The sequence below is a fragment of the Falco peregrinus genome, chromosome Z, assembly GCF_023634155.1.
Source record: "Falco peregrinus isolate bFalPer1 chromosome Z, bFalPer1.pri, whole genome shotgun sequence".
Classification (NCBI taxonomy): Eukaryota; Metazoa; Chordata; class Aves; order Falconiformes; family Falconidae; genus Falco; species Falco peregrinus.
The window spans coordinates 41,178,877-41,200,835 of NC_073739.1; the positions used below are offsets into that span (position 1 = coordinate 41,178,877).

The 21,959-nt window shown below is 44.4% G+C and overlaps 1 protein-coding gene across 1 annotated transcript; it reads left to right on the forward strand.

Moving 5' to 3' along the window:
• The first annotated feature begins 759 nt into the window (after window positions 1-759).
• Window positions 760-14,588, forward strand: GAS1 (growth arrest specific 1). The gene is made up of 2 exons (XM_055791156.1): window positions 760-13,692; window positions 13,986-14,588. The coding sequence occupies exon 1, from the start codon at window positions 12,188-12,190 to the stop codon at window positions 13,178-13,180; it is 993 nt and encodes a 330-aa protein (XP_055647131.1). The 5' UTR covers window positions 760-12,187; the 3' UTR covers window positions 13,181-13,692; window positions 13,986-14,588.
• The last annotated feature ends 7,371 nt before the right edge of the window (window positions 14,589-21,959 follow it).

The window sequence follows — 21,959 nt, forward strand, 5'->3', positions numbered from 1 at the left end:
TCACCAGTCACTTACACACTACCGTCCCAGGCTGGATGAATTCTGTCTGCCTGGTTCTGAATCCCCCTTGAACATCAAAGGTCTAACTCACACTTCAGGGTTAGCAGGGTCACATTCCACCTAAAAGAAGACGAATGCTGCCTGAACCGTTCACAACAAGCTTCTTGTTTGACAGTTTTTTGCTCCATTCTTCGTTCTCAAATGATGTGCAAGCAAACATATTTTGTCACATTCTTTAATAATTCACTAAACACTTTATGTGAATTAATTAAAATAATGGCTTTCTCTGAACTGTCTGCTCTGAGTTGAGCTGTAAGCCTTGAATATTTGTAGTGTGCCATTCAGGCTGCAATTTTCCACCTGGTGGTAACTCCTGTTCTCTGAAAGATTCCCAGAGAGATTTCAGGATGGCTACCCAAATGATCCAGATGCATTCTCACAGAAATACATTTAGATGTGAGTTTGGGCAATGGTTTGCCTTTGACAAACAATTCTGTGAAGGGAAATTCAGTTAAGAAAGTTGACAAAAGGTAACCGGAGAGGCCACAGCAGCATCAATAAATATGGCCAAACAGAGGTCCTCTTCTCTGCTGTTTTTTTCCTAAACGTCAGCAGGGACTGAAATAAAACGCAATCAAGAAAGGGCCTCAGGAAAATGTAAGGGAAAAAATGGAGGCATAGGGAAAATAAGTACAAAGATGTTATCAAAAAGGGCAACCATTCCACAATGGAATAAAGAATGGTGAAAAAAACATAAAAGACACTGATGCCACCCACATGCATGTATGATCCTTTGACCTCACCTTGAAGAAACTCACTACCTTTCAGTATGCATCCGGTTACCCACATCAGAACACACTGCTAAGCTTCCCAGTGTATGACAATTCACTCCAGCTGAGGAGAAATAACATGTTGAAGTCATAAGGCCCAACTAACCGAAAGCAAGCAATCAGTTAATGATCCCACTTTTCTTTCAAAAAAAAAGGATGTCTAGAGCAGTTATATAACTCAGGTTAAATTTAGGTTAAAAACTACTTTGCTATAGACATATCCTTTGAAAACAGGGCGTTATAAAAAGTTTTCAAGCAGAACTAGCTTTGCAATCCCCAAAAATGTACCATGAGTGTATTGCAAAACCTCATCTCTGTAGCATCTCTATAGCATCTTTCCAATTGTATGAAACAAATGTAACAAAATAAAGCATTCTGTGAGCTTAACTCAGATGGTTTTGCTGGAACAAATCTAACTCGGACCTCAAGAAAGAGGCAAACAGAAAATAGGGAACTTTCTCTTTATTACAGCTAGATTAAAGAAGCAAATGCCAAAGATGGAATGCAAGGACAGCGTATAAATTTGTAAAGCTATTTTTCTCCTAAGACATGAACCTTTATTTAGGGAATGTCCTTTCCATTACTTCTAAGTTTCTATATTACAGCTTGTAGCCCATAAGCACAAGCAAGGTATCCAGAACAGGGTAAAGACTGTGGGCAAAGGAAGAAACAGGTGCACACTACTACTATTAATACAAGATCGTATCCATTTGAATTAAATGCAAGGGATAATGATTTACATCTACTTAAAACAAGGATATAAAACACATGGGAAGGCATTGCTTTAAAAGTGTTTACATTTTAAGATGTGAGCATTTTTGCTTTATAAAAACACCAGAGAATCTGAGCAAATAACAATATGATAATGAAAGCAACACCTTCCCTGTTATGGACACAGCTGTAACTCCAGATCACAGATTTGTGGGGTGAATGTATAAAATCGATGGAAGAACAGAATGAAGAAAATGTAAATGCTATTGACTGGATTTTACCAGAATATATGCAATGGTGTTTACCAAATCCTAGTTCTAGTCTGCTTTAGCCCTACTTAAGGTCTGAATGCTAACACATCAGATAAAAGCGACTAGACAATGCTACATATATCGCAGTTTCACCTGCAGCATAATGAACTGAATTGGCATGGGTATAATTAGTTACACAATAATTACCCTAATAATTAATCTTATGAATACCACAGGAATTAATGTTGATAGAAAATTACCTGGGTGGGAAAATGAACTATAGCTATGCACAATGGTATTTAAAGGTGGTAAAAATTTGCATCAGTTATAAGAGATGTTTAGAAACAAAGAAATCTATTGAAAGAAAGTGGTAGAAATCCCTTAACTTATCACTTAGGACATTTAAAAATAGGCCAAAATAAACAACTGGAAAATTTAACACAATGGCTAATCTCACACTGGCTGCATAATTTTGCAGTGGGGATGGAGAATGTTCCAAAACCTCTTTTCCATCTCTGATGCCTAATATCTGTAAGCCTCTGGACATGTTTGGGCTATCCAGCCATGGATATTAGGTCTGGCTCCAGAAAGCAGCATGATGCCAGTGTACAACTCAGTTCCCAGAGTTTGGGAAATCTCCAGAGCACTGCTGCTGTTAACCACTTTCCCAAAAGTACCGACTTCAGTCTCATCTTTACAGTCTCCCTAATCTGATCCAGCCCTTTTGGGGAACTTTGAAAAGAGCAGTTGCCTAAGGCAAGTAGGAAGAGGAAAGTATAGCTCACCTCCACTACCACCAAGAATGAGGAGAATGATCACTGTTTGTTAGGAAGAACAAAATACTGATTTGCAACATGTCTGAGAACAGCTGGCAGCCCAGTGTATTTTGATGTATCAAAGCCACGAACACAGTATTTCACCTACAAAGAAAGCCCCATTTATTATGTGGTGTTGTTACTGAGATCCCCCACCTCAACGTTTTAGTGTTTATTTTTGGCACAGTGACAAGTTTATGACTGTGTTTCTCCAGCATTTTTGAAGCCCTTAATTTTTGTTAGCTGCAGAAAGGAAATAACATTTTCAAAGCTATCTGTGATGGTGAATGATTCCTTTTTGAATGTCAAACTAGAAAATCTGATTTTCAAAGGTTAGGTGCTCAACATATTCTGAAAACCAGGCTGCTAGAAATGTCTCAGACTGTGCCCCTAATATGGAAGCAACTGAATCATTCATCACTTTTGTAAATTAAACTTTTAAAACACAAAGACATTCTTCTTTCATCCTGGAATTCAGGTACCACAGCTAAGGGCATAGTAGAGGAATGGAGATGAACTCTACTAACTGCTTTGACATTTTTTAATTTTAGGCGAAGTGTAGGAAGAAAGACGCGTGTACCTGCATGAACCCAGTCGCTGTTCTTGTCATAAAGTCTGCTAATCACCCAAGCTATCTCCCTCCATATAAAAATCCATCTTAATTCATTCTTCTTCTCTGGTATTTCAAGCAAATGAACAAATGAACTAAAGAGAGTTTAGGCTGCTGACCAACCCAAAAGTTAACTAAAATTGCCTTTTAAAAGACCTAGTTAAATCAGAGCAAATTCTTGCCTGGGCACACTTTGATTAGTTTATTTATTAATACTGATTTATTTGAATTTGGTAATCTGGGTCAGGACTCTGAAATATTTGCATGCCTATTTCATGTTTAGTGTACTATTTAGTCTATACACATTTTGTTTTAGTAAAATGAAAGAATGAAACTCTTCTAAGAAGGTGTAATAAACAAGTCTGTCACTCTTTTACAGCAGGTCAACTCAATAAAGACATCACCATTTCTCAATGATATGAAGCCAGCTGTGCTTAAAGAGACCTATTGGAACACATCCAAAATCAGTTTGCTAACTCCAAATTTATGTTGAATTAGATTTTTATTGCTTTAATCAAATAGTTCTGAAAGACAGTTTTATTTTAACCTCAGCTACTTTTGTGTATAAACAAGGCCTTAGGCAAGTATCATCAAAGATACCCACCAAACTGAACAGATTGGGGATATGCTTTTGAATGACATTTCGCTCAGCAGCCATCTTCAAATTCTAATGCAGAAATTGAATTTTGGGTTAGAAGAAGTAGGAGATCACATTAGGTATTACCTTTCCAGGGTACACAATTGTGTTGGTGTAATGTGAAATCACAAAAATGAAACAGCTACTCTTTATTTTTGTCCTTCAGACTACATAGAGTGGAATTCTACTTACCCATAAATTACTCATTTCTTCATGCTTCTCATCTAAGAAAACTCAGAATTTCCTATTTCTTGCAAACTTGTATTATATGAATTTCAAGGAAGCACATGCAGAAAATGAAACACAAACCTATTAGCTGCCTCAGGGAATATCTGGTTGTAAATACTGGGAAAATCTAAAAATAAAAAAATAAACAAACAAAAACCAAAAAACAAACAAAAAACATCTAACTGCTTTTTTGTGTGTACATGTTGACATATTCAGCAAAGAACTCCCATAATACTGTGATGGTTTAAATTGGTTTGACATAGTGACAGCATCTGTAGTTTACATTCATCTTTGTAGGACATGGTTATTTAAAACCTTCATTTAACTGGCCTAACAGGTGACCAGAAATGTGTTGTCTTCACAATTACTTTTGCCTTTGTTAGGACCAAAAAAGGGTTGGAGGTCTACTCTGTTCTTAGATTTGTTTTAACATCATGTGTGGTCTAGTTTGTAGTTTAGATTGGAACAGAGTTCAGAAAAGCAGAAGTCCAGCAAAGTATTGTGCAATATTTCCATGTTTACTGTACTGGATGCACTGGGTAAATACTCTTAATGATACTTACTATTTCATATATAAATAACAATCTCTAACTGTACAAGGATGCTACTCAATTTTTAAGTAAATATTATAAATGGAAAAGGCATATTGAAAAGAAAGGAGACACTGAATTAAAAATATATTTAAGGCAAGTTTATGTATCCTCTTGAGTGGATGGAGCTTAAGGCAGGGACTGGGGGAGCAAAGTCCTTCCCACTGTATGAGATCAGGTTCATGACCACCTAAGGAACCTGAACATACATTAAGTCTATGGGACCTGACGAGATGCATCCCAGGCTCCTGAGAGAACTGGCTCATGTGGTTGCCAAGGCACTCTCCATGATGCTTGAAAAACTATGGCAGTCAGGTGAAAACCCTGGTGACTGGAAAAAGGGAAACAATGCACTCGTTTTCAAAAAGGGTAGAATGGAGGAGGACACTGGGAACTACTGACCCGTCAGCCTCACCTCTGTGCCCGGGAAGATCACAGAACAGATCCTCCTACAAGCTATGTTAAGGCACATGGGGGACAGGGAGGCGATTCAAGACAGTCAGCGTGGCTTCACCAAGGGCAAGTCTTTCTTGCCTGACCAACATAATGGCCTTCTATGATGGAGTGACTACATCAGTGGACAAGGGAAGAGCTACAGATGTAATCTATCTGGACTTCTGTGAGGCCTTTGACACGGTCCCCCACAACATTCTTCTCTCTAAATTGGAGAGATACAGATTTGACAGGTGAACTGTTCAACAAATGAGGAATCAGTTGCATCCAGAGAGTAGTGGTCGATGGCTCAACGTCCAGATGGAGGTCAGTGATGACTGGTGTCCCTCAGAGGTCTGTACTGGGATCAGTACTGTTTAGTACCTTCATCAATGACATAGACAATGACCTAGTGGGCTCGAGTGCACCCTCAGCAAGTTTGCAGATGACACCAAACTGAGTGGTGCAGTTGACATGCCTATGGGATGAGATGCCATCCAGAGGGACCTCAACAAGCTCAAGAAATAGGGCCATGTGAACTTCATGAGGTTCAACAGGGCCAAGTGCAAGGTCCTGCACCAGGGTCAGGGCAACCCCCAGTATCAATACAGGCTGGGGGATGAAGGGATTGAGAGCAGCCCTGCAGAGAAGGACTTGGGGGTACTGGTAGATGAAAAGCTGGAAAGTCAGCAATGTGCATTTGCAGCCCAGAAAGCCAACCGTATCCTGGGATGCATCAAAAGAAGTGTGACAAGCAGGTTGAAGGAGGTGATCCTGGCCCTCTGCTCTGGTGAGAGCCCACCCGCAGTACTGCATCCAGCTCTGGAGTCTCTCTGTACAGGAAAGATATGAACCTGTTGGAGTGGGTTTGGAGAAGGGCGAAAAATGATCACAGGTATGGAATACCTCTCCTGTGAGGAAAGGCTGAAAGAGTTGGGGTTGTTCAGCCTGGAGAAGAGAAGGCTCTGGGAAGATCTTATTGTGGCCTTTCATTACTTAAAGGGGACTTATAGGAAAGATGGAGACAGACTTTTTAGTAGTGTCTGTTGCAATAGGATAAGAGGTAATGATTTTAAACTAAAAGAGGGTATATGCAGACTAGATATGAGGAAGATATTTTTTACAATAAAATTCATGAAACACTGGAACAGGTTGCCCAGAAAGGTCGTAGATGCCCCATCCCTGGAAACTTTCAAGGTCAGGTTGGAAGAGGCTCTGAGCAACCTGATCTAATTGAAGATGTCCACGCTTATTGCAGGGGAGTTGGACTACATGATCTTCAAAGGTCCCTTCCAATCCAAACAATGTTATGATTAAACGATTCCATGATTCTATGATTCTATGTGCACAGTTAACGATTACAGCGCTGTATTTGCTGGACCCAAGTAACTAACATTCCAAAATTAATAATGATATCCTGCCTCCAACTCTTCTAAACAGGTCCACTCCATATTCCTTTTAAATGTCTGTCCCTTTCTTGCAATAAGACAAGACTATATGGGCTTCTTTTTATTCTCTGCTCCCATTAACACCTCAGAGACTGAAGTACAGTCACTTGCTTACAGATTGAGTCAGTCCAGTTCCCTCCAGCATCCATTAGTACATTCCCAGGTTGTTTTCTGGGAGGCAACCAGAAAGCACCTCCACATGTAGCTCACTCCAGAATCAACACAGTTGATCCTACACAGTCCCCACACAGTCCTCCAAAGCTACATCAGTATGCTTTGACCTCCCACTCATTCCCAATCACACCCCATAGCATGCAACACATAGTCTCCAAAATCACGCCATAAACAAATCACACTGGCAGTCTGCACCATGCATTGGTTGGAAAAACGTTATAAAGTATCCTAAGGTGTCAATAAGAGCCCCATGCTGACTGGTGTGCAAGTGGACTTGTGCAACCTGTTCTAGAAGGGATCAATCCCAGATAATACACAGGTGAATCAATTAAAAATAATTGGCCTGAAGGCCAGGTGTTGAATGCCCTCAATAATGTTCACAAGACTTTACACTGGCAACGCTAAATATGTATGGCCAAAATAACAATGTCTAACTGACCCTACAGTATGAAGTACAGTGGTCTCACCAGTCATGAGCTTCAACTCAGTGGGGTGACTGTTGATCAATACAATCACTTACTATCCTCCCTGTTCATTATTTTTCTGCCTGCATAAAGCAAGAGAGAGGAGGGATGCTCACCCTGGAAGCTCTGCACATTCAAGTGAAAAAATGACTGTTTTGAGGAGTATTCACACCTAGTTTAGGTGGCTAACTTAAGACACCAATCTCCCAAACAGCTCTGCACAGTCAATAAAAAGATAAACTACTCCAGATGTGAAGCAAGAACCTAATTTAAATGCCTTCACTTGCCCTTACTTCTCCATTGAAACAGACACCACTTGGGAAAGCACTATATTCATTCCCTGTCCCCACCCCTGCCCCAAGTTTGTGCTGGGAATCCGGTAAGTCACAAAGTTTTTCTTTTGTAACTTTAGACTGCAGAGGTTATTATTTATGGGTCTCTGAGGGTACATCAGATCCAAGAACTCAGCAATATGCACATGTCCGTATTCAGTCATCTGCACAGGCTACTGCAAGTGACACCTTACTAGGCCATTTCTACAGGATGAATGTTGGTGTATGCATAGGACTTTTACTGCCCCCCATGACTCCCATACACCATAATGCCAAAAGGTTCTGAGAACTACTGACAGAGTTTGGCAAAAAGATACCTTTCATTGACAGGTGAAATCCTCTATTAGTATTCAATCTCTTCTTCAAGAAGAAAAAGTGCTTTCTCACTGTGTGTCTCCATCAGGCACATACTAAGATATTACTCGATGCAGAAACTGAAATTTTATCAGCTAATTAATTCACAGGACTCCTGCCAGACATTTTTAATAGCAGTTGTAAATCTCTTGAAACGTAGAAAAAGCAATATAATCCAATAAAAGAAATGTGCTTAGAAATCATTTGAGAGGAATTAACCACATATATAGACCATGTATTTTTAATTACATCTGAATGTGAACTGCTGAATTTTAAGGTCAGCTGGGTTTGTGTCTATCTAACGTCCTTATTTTATAAACAATCAGTGTAAAATAGGTCAGAAAAAGAATTAAAGAAAACACAAGTTGGATAGGACAACTATTAGGAAAGGGTGTGAAATGAAAAGGGGGAAAAGACACCAGGATTAAACAAAAAGGTGCCCAGGAGTCATAAATCCAGGTCAGATATGTGCTGGCTTTTTCGGCTGCCAAAATGACCCCTAGCGACGGAAGACTGCTACTCTGTAGTAATGTGGAGAGCTGGTGTAAGGAGCAAAACTAATTGCTTAGACAGGAAAGGACAGTAAGCAGAAAACATAGCAAATGTGGGAATTCAGAAAGCTACCAGACCTTATTTTACTGTCCCGCCATGGGATAGATTTTCCTATATGGCGCTTTGTGAAAAAGAGCAAGGATTGCCTTCCTCATTACTTTGAAAGCTACTTTGAAAACTGGGGAGCTGAATTTGACAATACCATTTCTGTTGTTAGAAAACCAGCACTGAGGAAGAGAGGCCAAAGAGTTATTCCCCTAGGCTTAGAAGTTGTCTTTCCCCCAACAGAGCACTGAGCCCCAAAGCCCTTACCCAAAATGGCAGATACCAATACAGTCAGAATCCAAGTTCTCCTTAAATACAGACTAGTATGTTTTAAATCATTTTTAGAAGGTGATTTCTTGAAAAAAAATACATAATCCTGGATGTAGATGGTAATATTCTACATGGGTAAAAGGTGTGGGAAGTGAAGAGCCCACCTATTTTCTGTTACGATTTTTTCAGTTGTATGATACAAAAGATAATTCCAAATTCCAAACCTCAAAGTCAGCACTTCCATTATTATTATTACTGTATGAAATTTGCATTTCTTTAACTGAAAGGTACATATGAAAAATCTCTGCCTATGAATGACGCAATGCTTCATGCCATGCCCTACCTTTCAGACCAGCAGGCAAAATGAACACTGTCCCCAGCCAAGGAAGCCTGTCAGCACTAGTGTGACCACGCACTGACCCTCCTCCTGCTCAACAGCTGCCTCTTCCCAGCCAGCAAGGATGCAAGGCCGGCAGTGAAGGCTCCTCTACTCCCCCTCCTGGGAGGTCCGAAGTTCAGCTGCTGCCATTCCTCACAAAGTAAACAGCCTGCTTTCTGCTCCAAAACCTAAGGGCATCCCAAGCTGGATGGATTTTGCAGATGAAGTCAGAAGCTGGAAGGAGGCAGAGCTCATGCCCCAGCTGTCTGCAGAAGGCAGCTGCACTGGGACTGATAGCCAGCCATTCCTGCTCTCCTGTGCGGAGGAAGCTCAGGAGGCCACTGTCCCATCCCAAGGTTCGACCCTGCCCCGCTGCAGTCCCCTCTCTCAGGCTCTCTAGGACTGGAACGTCCTGGCATGCAGGTCCCTTTCTCTCCAGGTGCACAAACGTGGACAGGTTTCCCTAGCTATCAGGTGGTGCAACAGTGCTTTTTGTACAGCAATGTTGACTCCAACTTACCCACTCCAAACTAGCTGACTTCCACCACTAACAGTGTTACCATCAGTGACCAGGGCTGCAAAGTAATGCGTGAATGAGCCCAGAGTAGATTGCAATGTGTATTTACTGCACTCTGCCTAAATGGCATGTGGCATTTTTAATAACCTTATTAAACAAGAATTAAAAGAAATGGCTCTCAACTAGGTGGATGAAGGCAGGGGTTCTGAATGGAGTATTCACAGATTTAAGAACACAAGCAAACACGATTTTTCCACCAGAAGAGACAAAACCGTACTGAAGGAGAAACACAAGCAGCTTGTAAACCAGATGACAATGGAGAAAATTCTTACGAATGCTTCTCAACATATCAATCACACTGACTCCCAGCCACACCACACCGCCATTCCACCTTCCACGCACTTTCAGACAGACATCAGTCCACACCGCATAGAATCCCAAGATCCCCGAGTTCTGGAAAATAGATTTAGTCCTAATTTCTGTGACAGATGGAGTTGATAGTTTTAGGATGAAAAAAGCGCCAGTTTTGACAGGCAGCAGATACAGATGCCCCTTGTGGTTGGAGACAATGTTGCTCTGGAATTAAGGTAGCACTGAAGCGAAAGGGAATGGCTAAATCCACCACTACTTGCTTATTTTGCTATGCTCCTCTCGTTGTGCCTTAATATTTATATTTTTGTGTCTAGTTCCTTATAAGCAAAGCAAAGCGGATGGAGAGTATAACAGGAAGGCAGGACGTCAGCAAGGCATTTTGTTTTCAATGAAGACAAACTTCATCCTCTAACAGATTTTAAACAACTTTTCACTAATTGGCAGTTCTTTATTAAAGTATCAAAGAACTACACTGAGACCTACTGTATTTCCGCCAACAGGCATCCTCGTAGGTCAGGGTCTTAAATCCGCGCACGAAAACCTCTGGCGAGAAGCTGAGCTGAGTGAGTTTAAAATCGGTGGGGGATGCAGTAAGTGGAAAGCTGCAACACCGAAGGCATAGCAAAGCAGTACTTACACGGCCGGAGCGCACCACTAAGTTAGCTTTCTCTCCCTGAGTGTACTAATACTGGAACCAGGAGCTCTGTTCAGATTTCAGCAAGAAGCAAAGTCGGTCCCATTTTGAGCCTGATCCTCCCTACCTTTCTCTTTCTTTCGGGAAGCGGCTCTGCCCTCACTTGAATCAGTGGGAAGTTTGGGTACACACATCACACGGGATAGAGACCTTTTTTTCCCCTTGCTGTAAAGGGCAGATCAGTTCAGGAGCAGCGTGCCCGCACAGGCAGCACGCAGACCCGCGCCGCTGCCCTTTCGCGGAGGCGCAGGGCGCTCCCCCGCCGCCCCCGAGCGCCGACCCCCGCCGCCGCCGCGCGCCTCCGGCCCGGCCGCCGCGCCGCCTTAACGGGAGGAGGGGCTCCTCGGGGGGCTGTCACTCTCCTTAAGCTTTCCTTTCAAGCTTTGAATGTGAGCTGCCCTCCAGCCCCCCTCTCTCCTTCCCTCCCTCCAGCAGATCGTAAAGAGAGGAGGGAAAAAAAAAAGTTTCAACAACAGGCTGGGCCAATGGCAAGTGGCGAGGCAGTGAAAGGGGGCCGAGCGAAGGGAGAAAAAAGTGGAGAAAAGGAGAAAGAGAGCGAGAGAGCGCAGGCTGGGGGGATGTGTAAAAGAAGAAGCGTTGCTAATTTTTTTTGTTTGTTTGCTTTTCCATGCATGCATAATGAGGCCTAATCAGAGCACGTTGCTGCTGCTCGGAGGGCACTTTTGTATTTAAAGCCTTGCAAAGAAAAAAAGATCCACAGACGGATCCGCAGAGCAGCTTGCAGGGCTTGTTGACAACAGAAGCAGCATCAGTCGCTCAGAGAGAAAGAGATCCTGAAGGCTGCCTCTTCTCCTTTCCCTGTGCTATCTTCTTGCTAGCGGGGAGAGACATTTCTTCTCCCCGCCACCCGAAAGTGCAACCCGTACCGAGAGGGAGTGAGCGGAGCCGGGACTGTGAATGGGATCGGAGCGGCTGGCATGTGCAGAGATGCTGCGAGCGGAGAGTTAAAAGCTCCCGACGAAGCAGCAGCAGCAGCTGGGCACTGATTTTGTTTAAAAAAAAAAAAAACGAGAGAGAGAGAGAGAGAAAGAAAAAAAAAAAAAGAGAAACGGAACTGCATGAGGAGGAGGACAGCACCATGAGCTCTCCCGGCGCAGCCTGCAAGTCCCCGAGCGCACTCCGGAGCCGCTCTCCTCCGAGCCCCCGTTTGCACTGATTCCCCCCAACCTCTCCGGGCGCCTTCGCCGCCGCCTCGCCAAGCCGGCAGCAGCGGGTGGGGTGCACGGGAAGGCCCCGGGCGCCCGCTTCGTACGGCGGCCCCGCCGGTTCCAGCTCCCGGGGGTTGGAGGGCCCCAGCACCGGCGCGGATGGATTGATGCGAGGAGACCTCATGCACACGGCCGGCGGGAGTTTTGCAAACTTTTCCACGGGCGGCAGCTCCTTCTCCTCCTCCTCGTCGTCGTCTACCAGCGCCTCTCCCTCGCTCGCCTGCGGCAGCAGCCGCCGCCGCCGCCGCCTGCGATGGTGGCCCGCTCGCCCGCTCGGCACGGAGGCGGCGGCGGGGGCCGCTGGCCGCGTCCGGCCGCCTGGCTGTGGCTGGCGGCGGCGCTGGGCGCCGTGTGGCCGCCGCGGGGCTCGCTGGTGCAGGGCCGGCGGCTGATCTGCTGGCAGGCGGTGCTGCAGTGTCAGGGGGAGCCCGAGTGCAGCTACGCTTACAACCAGTACGCCGAGGCGTGCGCCCCGGTGCTCCTGCAGCAGGCGCCGGCGGGAGGCGGTGGGGACGGGCCGGCGGCCGCTGCAAGCTCCGCCGCCTCCTCCAGGCGGCGGTGCCCCAGCCACTGCATCGCGGCCCTCATCCAGCTCAACCACACCCGGCGCGGCCCGGCGCTGGAGGACTGCGACTGCGCGCAGGACGAGAACTGCCGCGCCACCAAGCGCGCCATCGAGCCCTGCCTGCCCCGCACCAGCAGCCCGGCGGCCGGCGGCCCCGGCGGCCCCGGCGGCGGCGCCGGCGGCGGCCCCGGCGGCGGCGTCATGGGCTGCACGGAGGCGCGGCGGCGCTGCGACTGGGACAGCCGCTGCAGCCTGGCGCTCAACCGCTACATGACCTACTGCGGGAAGCTGTTCAACGGGCTGCGCTGCACGCCGGAGTGCCGCGCCGTCATCGAGGACATGCTGGCCGTGCCCAAGGCCGTGCTGCTCAACGACTGCGTCTGCGACGGGCTGGAGCGGCCTATCTGCGAGTCGGTCAAGGAGAACATGGCCCGCCTCTGCTTCGGCGCGGACATGGGCGGCAACGGCGCCGGCAGCAGCGGCGGCTCGGACGGCGGCCTGGAGGAGTACTACGACGAGGACTACGAGGAGGAGCCGAGCCAGAAGGGGAGGGACGACGCGGAGGACAATGCGGGCTCCGAGCCCGGCTTCCCCGTGCCAGCGGATAGCGCTGGCCCGCCCGCCGCCGCGGCCTGGGCGCTGCTGGCCTCCCTCTTGCTGCCGCTGCTGCCGCGGCTCTAGCGTCCCTCCCGCCGCGCCGGGCCGCCGATGGCCATCCCGCGGGCCTGGCGGCGGCGGGAGGGAGCACGGCCAGCGGGGCCCCTCGGTGCGGCGCGGTTTTAAACGCCCTGACCGTTAATCCCCCGGCCGTTGGCCCGGGCGCTCCTGCTCCGCCCCGCGTCTCCCCGCGGGCGGCGGCCCCCCGCCGCCTCCGCTGCTGCCCGCGGCGCCCGTCCGCACCCTTCCCCCGACCCGGCCCGGCAGCCTTCCGCGGGCGAAGCCGCCGCGGCCTTGCGGGCCGGCCGGGGGGGCGGCGGCCGGGCGAGGCGGAGCGGAGCGGGCGGCCGCGGCCTCTCGCCTTTAGGGTGCCGGTCTCTGTGCACTATGCAATTGCTGCCGCCCCGTGCGGGCCGCCGGCGGACGGGCTGACGGAGGTGCCAGCGAGGCTGCGGCGGCCTCCCGCTGCCGCCCGCCGGGGCTGCGGGGGTGATGGCGTGCTGATGGTGGCTTTCGTTAAGCGTTTTGACATGAAGGTGAGAAAGAGGTGCGCTACCCAAACGTGCTGCCAAAGCTGTTGCCATACTGGTTAGTCAGCAACTTGGTTATCGGCCGCCAAGGCTCGCTCTTCGCGGTGCGGCTGGGCCCCGAACGGGGGTTACGCTGCATCTGCCATTAATTAAATTTAAGGAAATAGCAGACTGAACACTGTGGTTTACAGCACTCCCTCTTGCACACACATCTTCGTTATAACAAAAGCATGCCAGCAGCCGTCTCTTCCTCTTTAACCTAGTGGCATAAAAAAAAAAAAGTTGGTTTTTTTTTTCAGAGTTGTTGGCTATACTGAACAATGCAACTTTTGTTGTAAAAGAGCTCTGCACTGCCATCTTTGAAAGACACTTTTAGACTCGAGAACATGTATGTACAAATATCCTGAAAAGTTATATTGCCTCTCGTCATATCAGGGTGCTGACCTCTGGTAAATCTTATATTAAAAATGTATTTAAAACTGGGATTTGTTACCAGTCGCTCTTCTCTGTATATAGAATTTTATAAATTGTATGCTTTTGGAATAATTTATTTAAAAAATAATAAAAAAGTTTTAAGTCCACATCCTATTTGACAGATAATTGCATTTGCTATTCTTGTCTGGAAAAGTACAGATTTCATTTTATGTTTAAGGGGATATCAGTAACAGTGATTCAATGAAGTATTCTCCAGAATATCGAATGTACAGTGTATTTTACAGATTGGAAGTTAACTTTCTTATTTGGAGAGACTTTATGAACATTGTAGAATTGTATAAATGCATTTCTGAGCAGCCTTAAACCTTGTAATTTTTATAGGAGGCATAAAAAAGGCCTGTGTTTTAAATATGTATGGCTTTTTGTATTTTCTGAACATGTAAATTAGTAAAGAGCTTTAAATAATGGATGTGGTGAAATTGTTTTGCAGGGACACTTGAACTCTCAGACCCGGGGGGGGGGGGGGGGGGGAGGGGGGGGGGGGGGGAGGTGGCAAACAACAGAATAACAAACCAAAAAGAATCAGCAAACAAAAATCTGTCTGCCTGTAATGCTTTACATAGATGTAAATTACTGCTATTCTTACTTTAATGAATAATTACATGCAAGAAGTAAATACAGCTTTGAAAGTACTACTTTAAAAGAGTGGTTGATTTTATAATGCGTTGGCATGGTAACTCACCAGTGCCCGAAAAGAGTAAAGCAATTCAAGGACGCTGCTCCCATATGTATGTGGAATTACTAGTGCGCCGCGCTTTCTTCCAGAAGTGGAGGCATGTTGCTCTTACTGACAGTCTTAGAAATGCTCCTAGGCGTGCAAACAAGTAAATGGCGAGAAATACATTACACAGAGGCGGCAAGTGTTTGGAACAAGGCTTCGTGCGGGCAGTGGCGCACGCATCAAGGGGGCTGCAACAAAACACACGGAAGTTTGCCATTCAGCCTGCCTTCTCCCGAACCAAAGAATGCAAAAGTAAACACACTGGAGGGATCAGCAATTACTAGATCTTGTAATATTGTTCTTAGGAGTTACTTTGCATCGTGCTGAAACCTGGTTTGCTGCCAGAGCTACTGATCTACACTCAAACACCCTTAGATAAATAATTACACTCTTAAGCTGTGTCGAGTGTTGATACACTTGACCTTGTAAATAGAAATGTTTGCAGTAGGAATAAACTCTGGCATTGGAAAATCTTTTAAACATTAACACAAAAGAGAGAGCTCAGTCCTCTGGGGATTTGAGTTTGGACTGTGTCAAGCTAGGCACTCACACAAAAAAAAAAAAAGAAGGAAAAAGGGAAAGGGGGGGGGGAGTGGGGGAGTTTATTTATCTTCTATTCATGGTGTTTATTTAAAGCTTTTCATTTTAAATGCTGTAATTGGAAGGCGAGTCAGAAGTTTAAAAGCTACCACAAATAAACTTTGACTGAGGGGGTGACAGATTAGCAAGATAGTGTCTTTTTCATCTCACCAGATCTTGACAGAGCACAAATCCACATCTGTCTGTTGTATAAATCAACAAAATTGGAAATCCCTGCTTCTGAATTAGTTATTTCAACGACAGATTATTTTATTTTTTCTTTAGGGTTTGTATTTGATTAGGTTGCCCAGCAATGAATGCACACAGGCACACGCGTGCACACACAAACCAACCTCCAAATAGTTGTGATACCAAACAAGTGTATGAGTACGGTGCGCGGCTATGATCTGAAGTTCGTTTTTAAAGTCATCTGAACGGTTGAGTAAGCTTATTGTTAAAACAAAGCTGGAAACGTTGTTTCTTCAGGAAGAGGACAGAGTACTCGGGTGAGACTTTGTTGTAAACAGAGTCAGCTTTCTTTACAAAGTGCTGAGTTCACAATTGCATAGGGATGGTCTTAAGTATTTTCTCCCGTTCTTCAGGAGATGCTCAGAAACATATTTTCAGTTTGTCAACAGTTAGTGCCCACAAGGACTATTTAACTCGTTGTTGATGAAAAATTAAGTCCCAGCTAAGTCTTTATTTTTCTTCAGTTAGGAGTAAAAGACATTAGCACTAGAAAAGGACTGATAATTAACTGCTACAATAAACTCAAGACTTGATTTTACAGGCTCCTGTCAAAAGCATCTGCCTGGAATAAATCAACACTGAGCACACCACTAGGCAGGGGAGGGCTCCTCTGTATGCTTCCTTCTCTGCAAAAAGTGGATTGTTTTAATTTAAATAATTGTACAATAAGCACAGCTGAAGTAATTCTGTCCTGTGAGCTCCTCCCCATAAGGAGATAACTCTGTGGGATTTGTTGTGTTGTCACAGTAAGCACAATTTCCAGGAAGAATGGCTGGCTGTATTCATATGTGTCCCAACCAGCAAAGCCTGTGCAAATGTTGATGTCCATCAAATTTGTATTTCTTTTGCTTGATTTTGAGACAAGTGCAAATTCTTGAAATGTCAAGGGTTGTAGCAAGGACAGCTTTAAGCACGGAAAAGACTTCATGTTGCCTGACAGAGTGAGATTTTCCACAAGACAGGAAGTTCTCTCATTTGTCTGGGTATTTGGAAGTACTCCTTGTCGAGGTCCTGTCCAGTCAATCTCTTCTGGGGGGAGAAGGAGCTCTCCACCATTTCATGTAAAATAATCCCGTAGGTTCTGCTCCCTTTTTATTCCCAGTTACCAGGTTTGAATTCTTGGTGACAGTTTATTTGTCTTTGGAGGCACTTCAGTGACAAATGTTTAAGGGAGTGTGGGACAATGGTGGAGAACAAGGAGGCAGTTCATTGAACTGACAGTGACCATACAGTAAATAGAGGGAGATTCAAGCTTCACTGATCACTCAAGCACACAGCAAAGCTTTTGTATGCAATCACAATGGACATAACATAAGGTCTCTGTTTATTTTTAACAATATACACCAATGTATACAGGCAGACATATGTAACTTTCAAAACTGTTATGAAACGAAGCCTTACAATGATGGAAGCAAAGCTCTTGTTTGGCCAAGTCTTTCACGGTCACATTGGAAAGCATGATGGATTTTAGTTACAATCTCCTTAGCACCCCTTCCAAGAGCTGTTAGTGTACCAGATTCCTCACCACAGGCATGCATCTATAGTGAAAATCTGTGGTAAAGCTGCAAAGGTGGCTGAAGACAACTTTGCAGGTGCAGAACAAGACATTCCATCTCAATGCAATGCAAAACCAGTACTTGCTGTTTGGTTTGTTTTGTTGTTTGGGTACACTAGACAGCAATGAGAGGAGCTCCAAAACAGCCAAGGTGCTCATAGTAAAAATAGTGGGACACAAACTCACCACCAGCTGAGTCATGGAAAACACTGCTTGAGTGTCCGAGTTGCATTGCATCTTCAACGTCACTAAAACAAGTTCAGACATTCAATCGATTTTGTTCCCGTTCTGAATAACCAGAGTTGCCACACTGCCTGTGACAACATACCCATTGCAAGTCATTGGGAAAAGTAGGTACTCTTGCAACAGAAAGCATTTTCAAATGGCAAAAGCAGTACTTCTCTGTGTGGTTTCAAGTCTGTGATACAGATTTGTAAGCAGTAAAGTCGAAAGTTACTGTATTTTACTTGAGGCATTGGCTATAGTAGGCAGTTGAAAAGGCTCACGTTGACTGTCTGAATGACATAAGTAATGCACTATTAGCATAAATACTTTCTAAGACATCCATTTAATCAATTTCTAAATAACAGAATGATCTACTACAAAATAGTGGACTGTATACACTATATTTTGGCACAAAGATGGTCATTCTCCCACTAGTAACCAGGGGCTCTAAATAAATGATTTCAACAATGTTTTATTAAAGGAGGACAAGAGCCCTCGAGCTGCATTAAGCGGGGAGAAGTCGAGTGGCACTTTTGTTATGGAAATGTTAAACACATAATAGTTCAGGCAAACAATGCAGAGCCACTTCATTCTCTCAGCCATGCTGACACCTCTTAAAGAGGAACTGCAGGGAAGGATGTGGGAAAGATTTGCTTTCTGAGGAGGCTTTCAGCTAATATTTTGGATATTTACCTCCAAAACTCAAGCAGTGCAAATGTAACTGAAAGGCATAAAAATAAAACAATAAAGAGGGATGATGTATGCAGCTGCTGCTAGTGATCAGCATTTGGTGCCCAAAATCAAAGTAGTCATTGAACAAAAAAAAAAAAAAAAAGTTTTTTCATTAATTTATTATGAGCCAAGTGGATATTATAGTAGAAGGTGAATATGCATGGAGATTTTTGTAAACTCACAGTGACATAGCACTTTGGACATAGGTCAGGGAGGGGAAGAAGGAACACCCTGTAGACTGAGGTTTAGTAGGATGGGTCAGAAGGTGAAGTGTGAGGTGCAGACAATACAGAGCAGAGACACGGCTGTGTAAAGAGAGTTTCACTTTCAAAAGTGGTATTTCATTTCCAACAGGTGAGAGGAAGAAAGGGTGAGGAAAGGAGATGACTGTTGTGCAGCAAAGGTTTGGAGAATGAACAGATAGTGTCCTTGCTAATAAGGAGAAAGAAGCTCAAAAATTATCAGAAGGTTAGTTGAGACACAGATTGAAAATCACAGAGGTGGGGAAAGAAAGATAACTAGCTTCAGTAATGTTGACAGGGCCAGAAAAAGAAGAGCAATGTGGAAGATGAATATTCACCTTTGGAGAGGACTTTTTTCTCATCTCCAGAAGCTGGAGAAGGAAGTTATTATCCCCATGTTCTCGGTGTCCATGACATGGTATCTCAAACACAGTGTCCAGTGTTGAGACAACTCCTCCATGTTTCAAGAAGGATATTGGGAAACTAGAAGGGCTAGTGCAAGGCTGCCTAGAAGGATGGCTAGAGTTTGTGACTATTGAGGAAAACATAAGGGAGCTGAACTTCAGTCCAGCTGAGAACAGGCGAACGGTAATCTAATGGCAGTCTAGAGATGCTGGAAGGCAACTTGTAAAGACTGCAGGGCCTGGACTTTTTTTGGTAGTGTGAGAGGGTATGACAAGCTGTAGCAGGCACAAACTGTGGCTGGGAGGTTCAAACTGAGAATTAGGAAGAACTTTGCCAAGTGGCCTAGTGCAGCACTGGGACAGATTTCCAAGAGAAACTTCAGCACCTCCATCCTTAGAAGTTTTCAAGACTTGGCTGGCAAGAGCCACAGCTGACTTTGTCTAGTGTTGGCTGGAATACAGTTTCTAGAAGAAGGTGGGAGAGATGATCTCCAGAGATCCCATCTAAATAAATTTCTATAAATCTGTGATTTTAACATTGACATGACAATTGGAAATCCAAGATGCTCTTTGGGTAGATCTAGAGTGAGATCAGGCTCAGGAATACATATGGCATACTTCAATGGAGCTGATGATGCAGGGAGGTTGAGGAAAAGAGGTAGCTGTTGAACAAGCCCACAAGGCCAGAGCTGGTGGAAAACCACAGGGAAGTGGTCAGTGGAAGTTTAGAAGGAGAGTGAAGTCTAAAACATGTATTTTAGTCCAGGATCTGGACACAAGAGGGAAAGAGGAAGTATAATACAGGGGCAACGCTGAAATGTAAGGGAATGTAATGAGGAAAAGTGTCTGTCTGATGGTTCCACTTATGAATTGGAATAGGGAAGGACAGGACTGGGAAAATATGGAGGAATCTGAAAATGCAGAATGGACCTCTCTTTCCTTTCCAAGAGAGAAATACTTGTTTATAAACACGTCTTTGGCACTCATCACCACAGTATCTTGCTGCCTCAGAACAATAGAAATAGAAGAGAACTGAGTCTTCTCCCTTATAAGTATGCCTACATATAAATATAGACAGTGTGGACACAGTCTGCATTTTTAACATAGTACTATCCGAGAGATTACAGTACTCTGCAGTCAAAGCCTACACATCCTCATGAAAATAAGCATACCTTGCTACATGTCCTCTCTTAATACAGAAATCAAGCCATATATGTTTATAATGTCTTATACTAAAATAATGCAATCACCTACTACATTATGGTGTGATTATATATTTGGCTTATGCTAGTTTTCATTGTTTAAAGAATATGTGAGGTTAGATGGTTTAAACAGAAAAAATAAAAGCACTACAGTTTCCTGTCATCATCTGGCAAAGATGCTAAACCTTCTTCTGATTCAACCAGTGGTAGTGGTTCAGGAAGTGGTATTTTAGGTATGAACTTTGTAGGTTTAGTATGACGCTACATAAATCTGGAAACTTCTCTACCAGAAAACCTGCCTGTCTTCTAAAATCCTATTGCATTCTGACATGGCAGAGTGAAACCAAAACATGGGGTTTAGACTGTGGAAAAGAAAATGCCATCAGAATAATTCCTCAGTAGTGACGGTCTCCACATTGTCTCTTTCCAGGAGTTATGATGTCATTCTAAGCTCATTAAAATATTTTGAATGTCATGTAATAAGTGAATTGTAGTAGGAAGTAAAGCTGCAATCCACAGAAACTGTTATGCTATCTTACTTTTCTTTTTCATATTAGTGTATTCAGGTATATATCATATGTTTGCAAATTAGTGTAAAGGACATGGGGAATCAAGTATAGGCAAATGTCTTGGTCTGTGCATCTCAGGAATTGAGGCCATGAAAGAGAATGCAGTATAGGAGTGTGTATTCTGTAGAAAGGACTGAAACAACTATTTGTGCCCAATATTTTGTCCAAAACTGCTCATCATTTTATGATGTAAAATCTAGTTTGCATAGTTCCAAAGAAATAGCTCTTGTTAAAGGTCGTTTGAGTTTGCAATAGTCTTACTGATGTCAGTATTTAGCCTATGGCTGTATTTCTGTACTTAAAGTGGAAGATTACTCAGATAAATGATGGTTGGGAAGACACGCAGTTATGTGAATCAACAGGCAACTAATGCTTGGGTTTGGCCTGGTGTAGCTTAGAGAGTTGTCCAAAAACCTGCCAAGGTGAGTGAAGATGAGTGCCTGATGTGTTGAAGAATGTGTTACTGTGCAAAAACAATTGCTAGAGAGGAGAGGACATGTTTGGAAAAGGAGCAGATAAGAAAGATACAGAAATCTGGAAACTGTGAAAACTTTTCCTTTTGGGCTGTACAAAACCTTCAGTGGTTTAATTTTTGTCAATATTAGGCTAAATCCTGGAACATACTGACTGCATGCAGAGTCTGGATATAATCCCTCCTGTTACATTCAGAAATAATTCTGACTCTTTTCAGAGCTCATTGGGAACACTTTGGTCAGAATATTGTCCGGTTTGGCCAGATCTGTGTGCAGTAAGCAACAAAAAAAGCTGTAGCAATCAAGTGCTTCCTCTGTATTAAGAAACATCCTGCTCTGCGAGCAGTCTGTACAAAGTAGCTGAAGTCTGCCTTGTTGATAGTCATGGGAGCAAATCTGATTTTCTCAAACATTTGATAGGGAAAGTTTGCTAAACTGACGAGAACAAGTGAAAGTGTTGTGTGGTGATGCTCTCTTAGCCCAGATTTGAAGCCCAGCATGGTCTCAGTGCTCTGCTGTGCAAATTGGGGGATATGGTTGCACATTGGTAGTTCTGACCCACCACATACTCCTGTGTTGCAGCAGGGATAGCTGAGGCAGAAACTCTTTCTAACCCTGGTGCTGATTCTGCCCAGGCCCTACCCTCATACCAGGGCACAAAAACTGCTTTAAACTACATCTGCCTTTAAGTTGTTTCCTGGAATGCTACATCAGCTGGGCACTGCTGCTTGGAAAAGTGTTCCAGCCTTAATCCCTTTTACCCCTGCTGTCCTTCTGTGTGAGGAGATTAAGACAGGGTGCAGAAACCTGATTAAACTACCTCAGTT

Coding starts and splice junctions, on each gene's coding strand:
- GAS1 (XM_055791156.1), top strand. CDS start 12,188: ATGGTGGCCCGCTCGCCCGCTCGGCACGGAGGCGGCGGCGGGGGCCGC.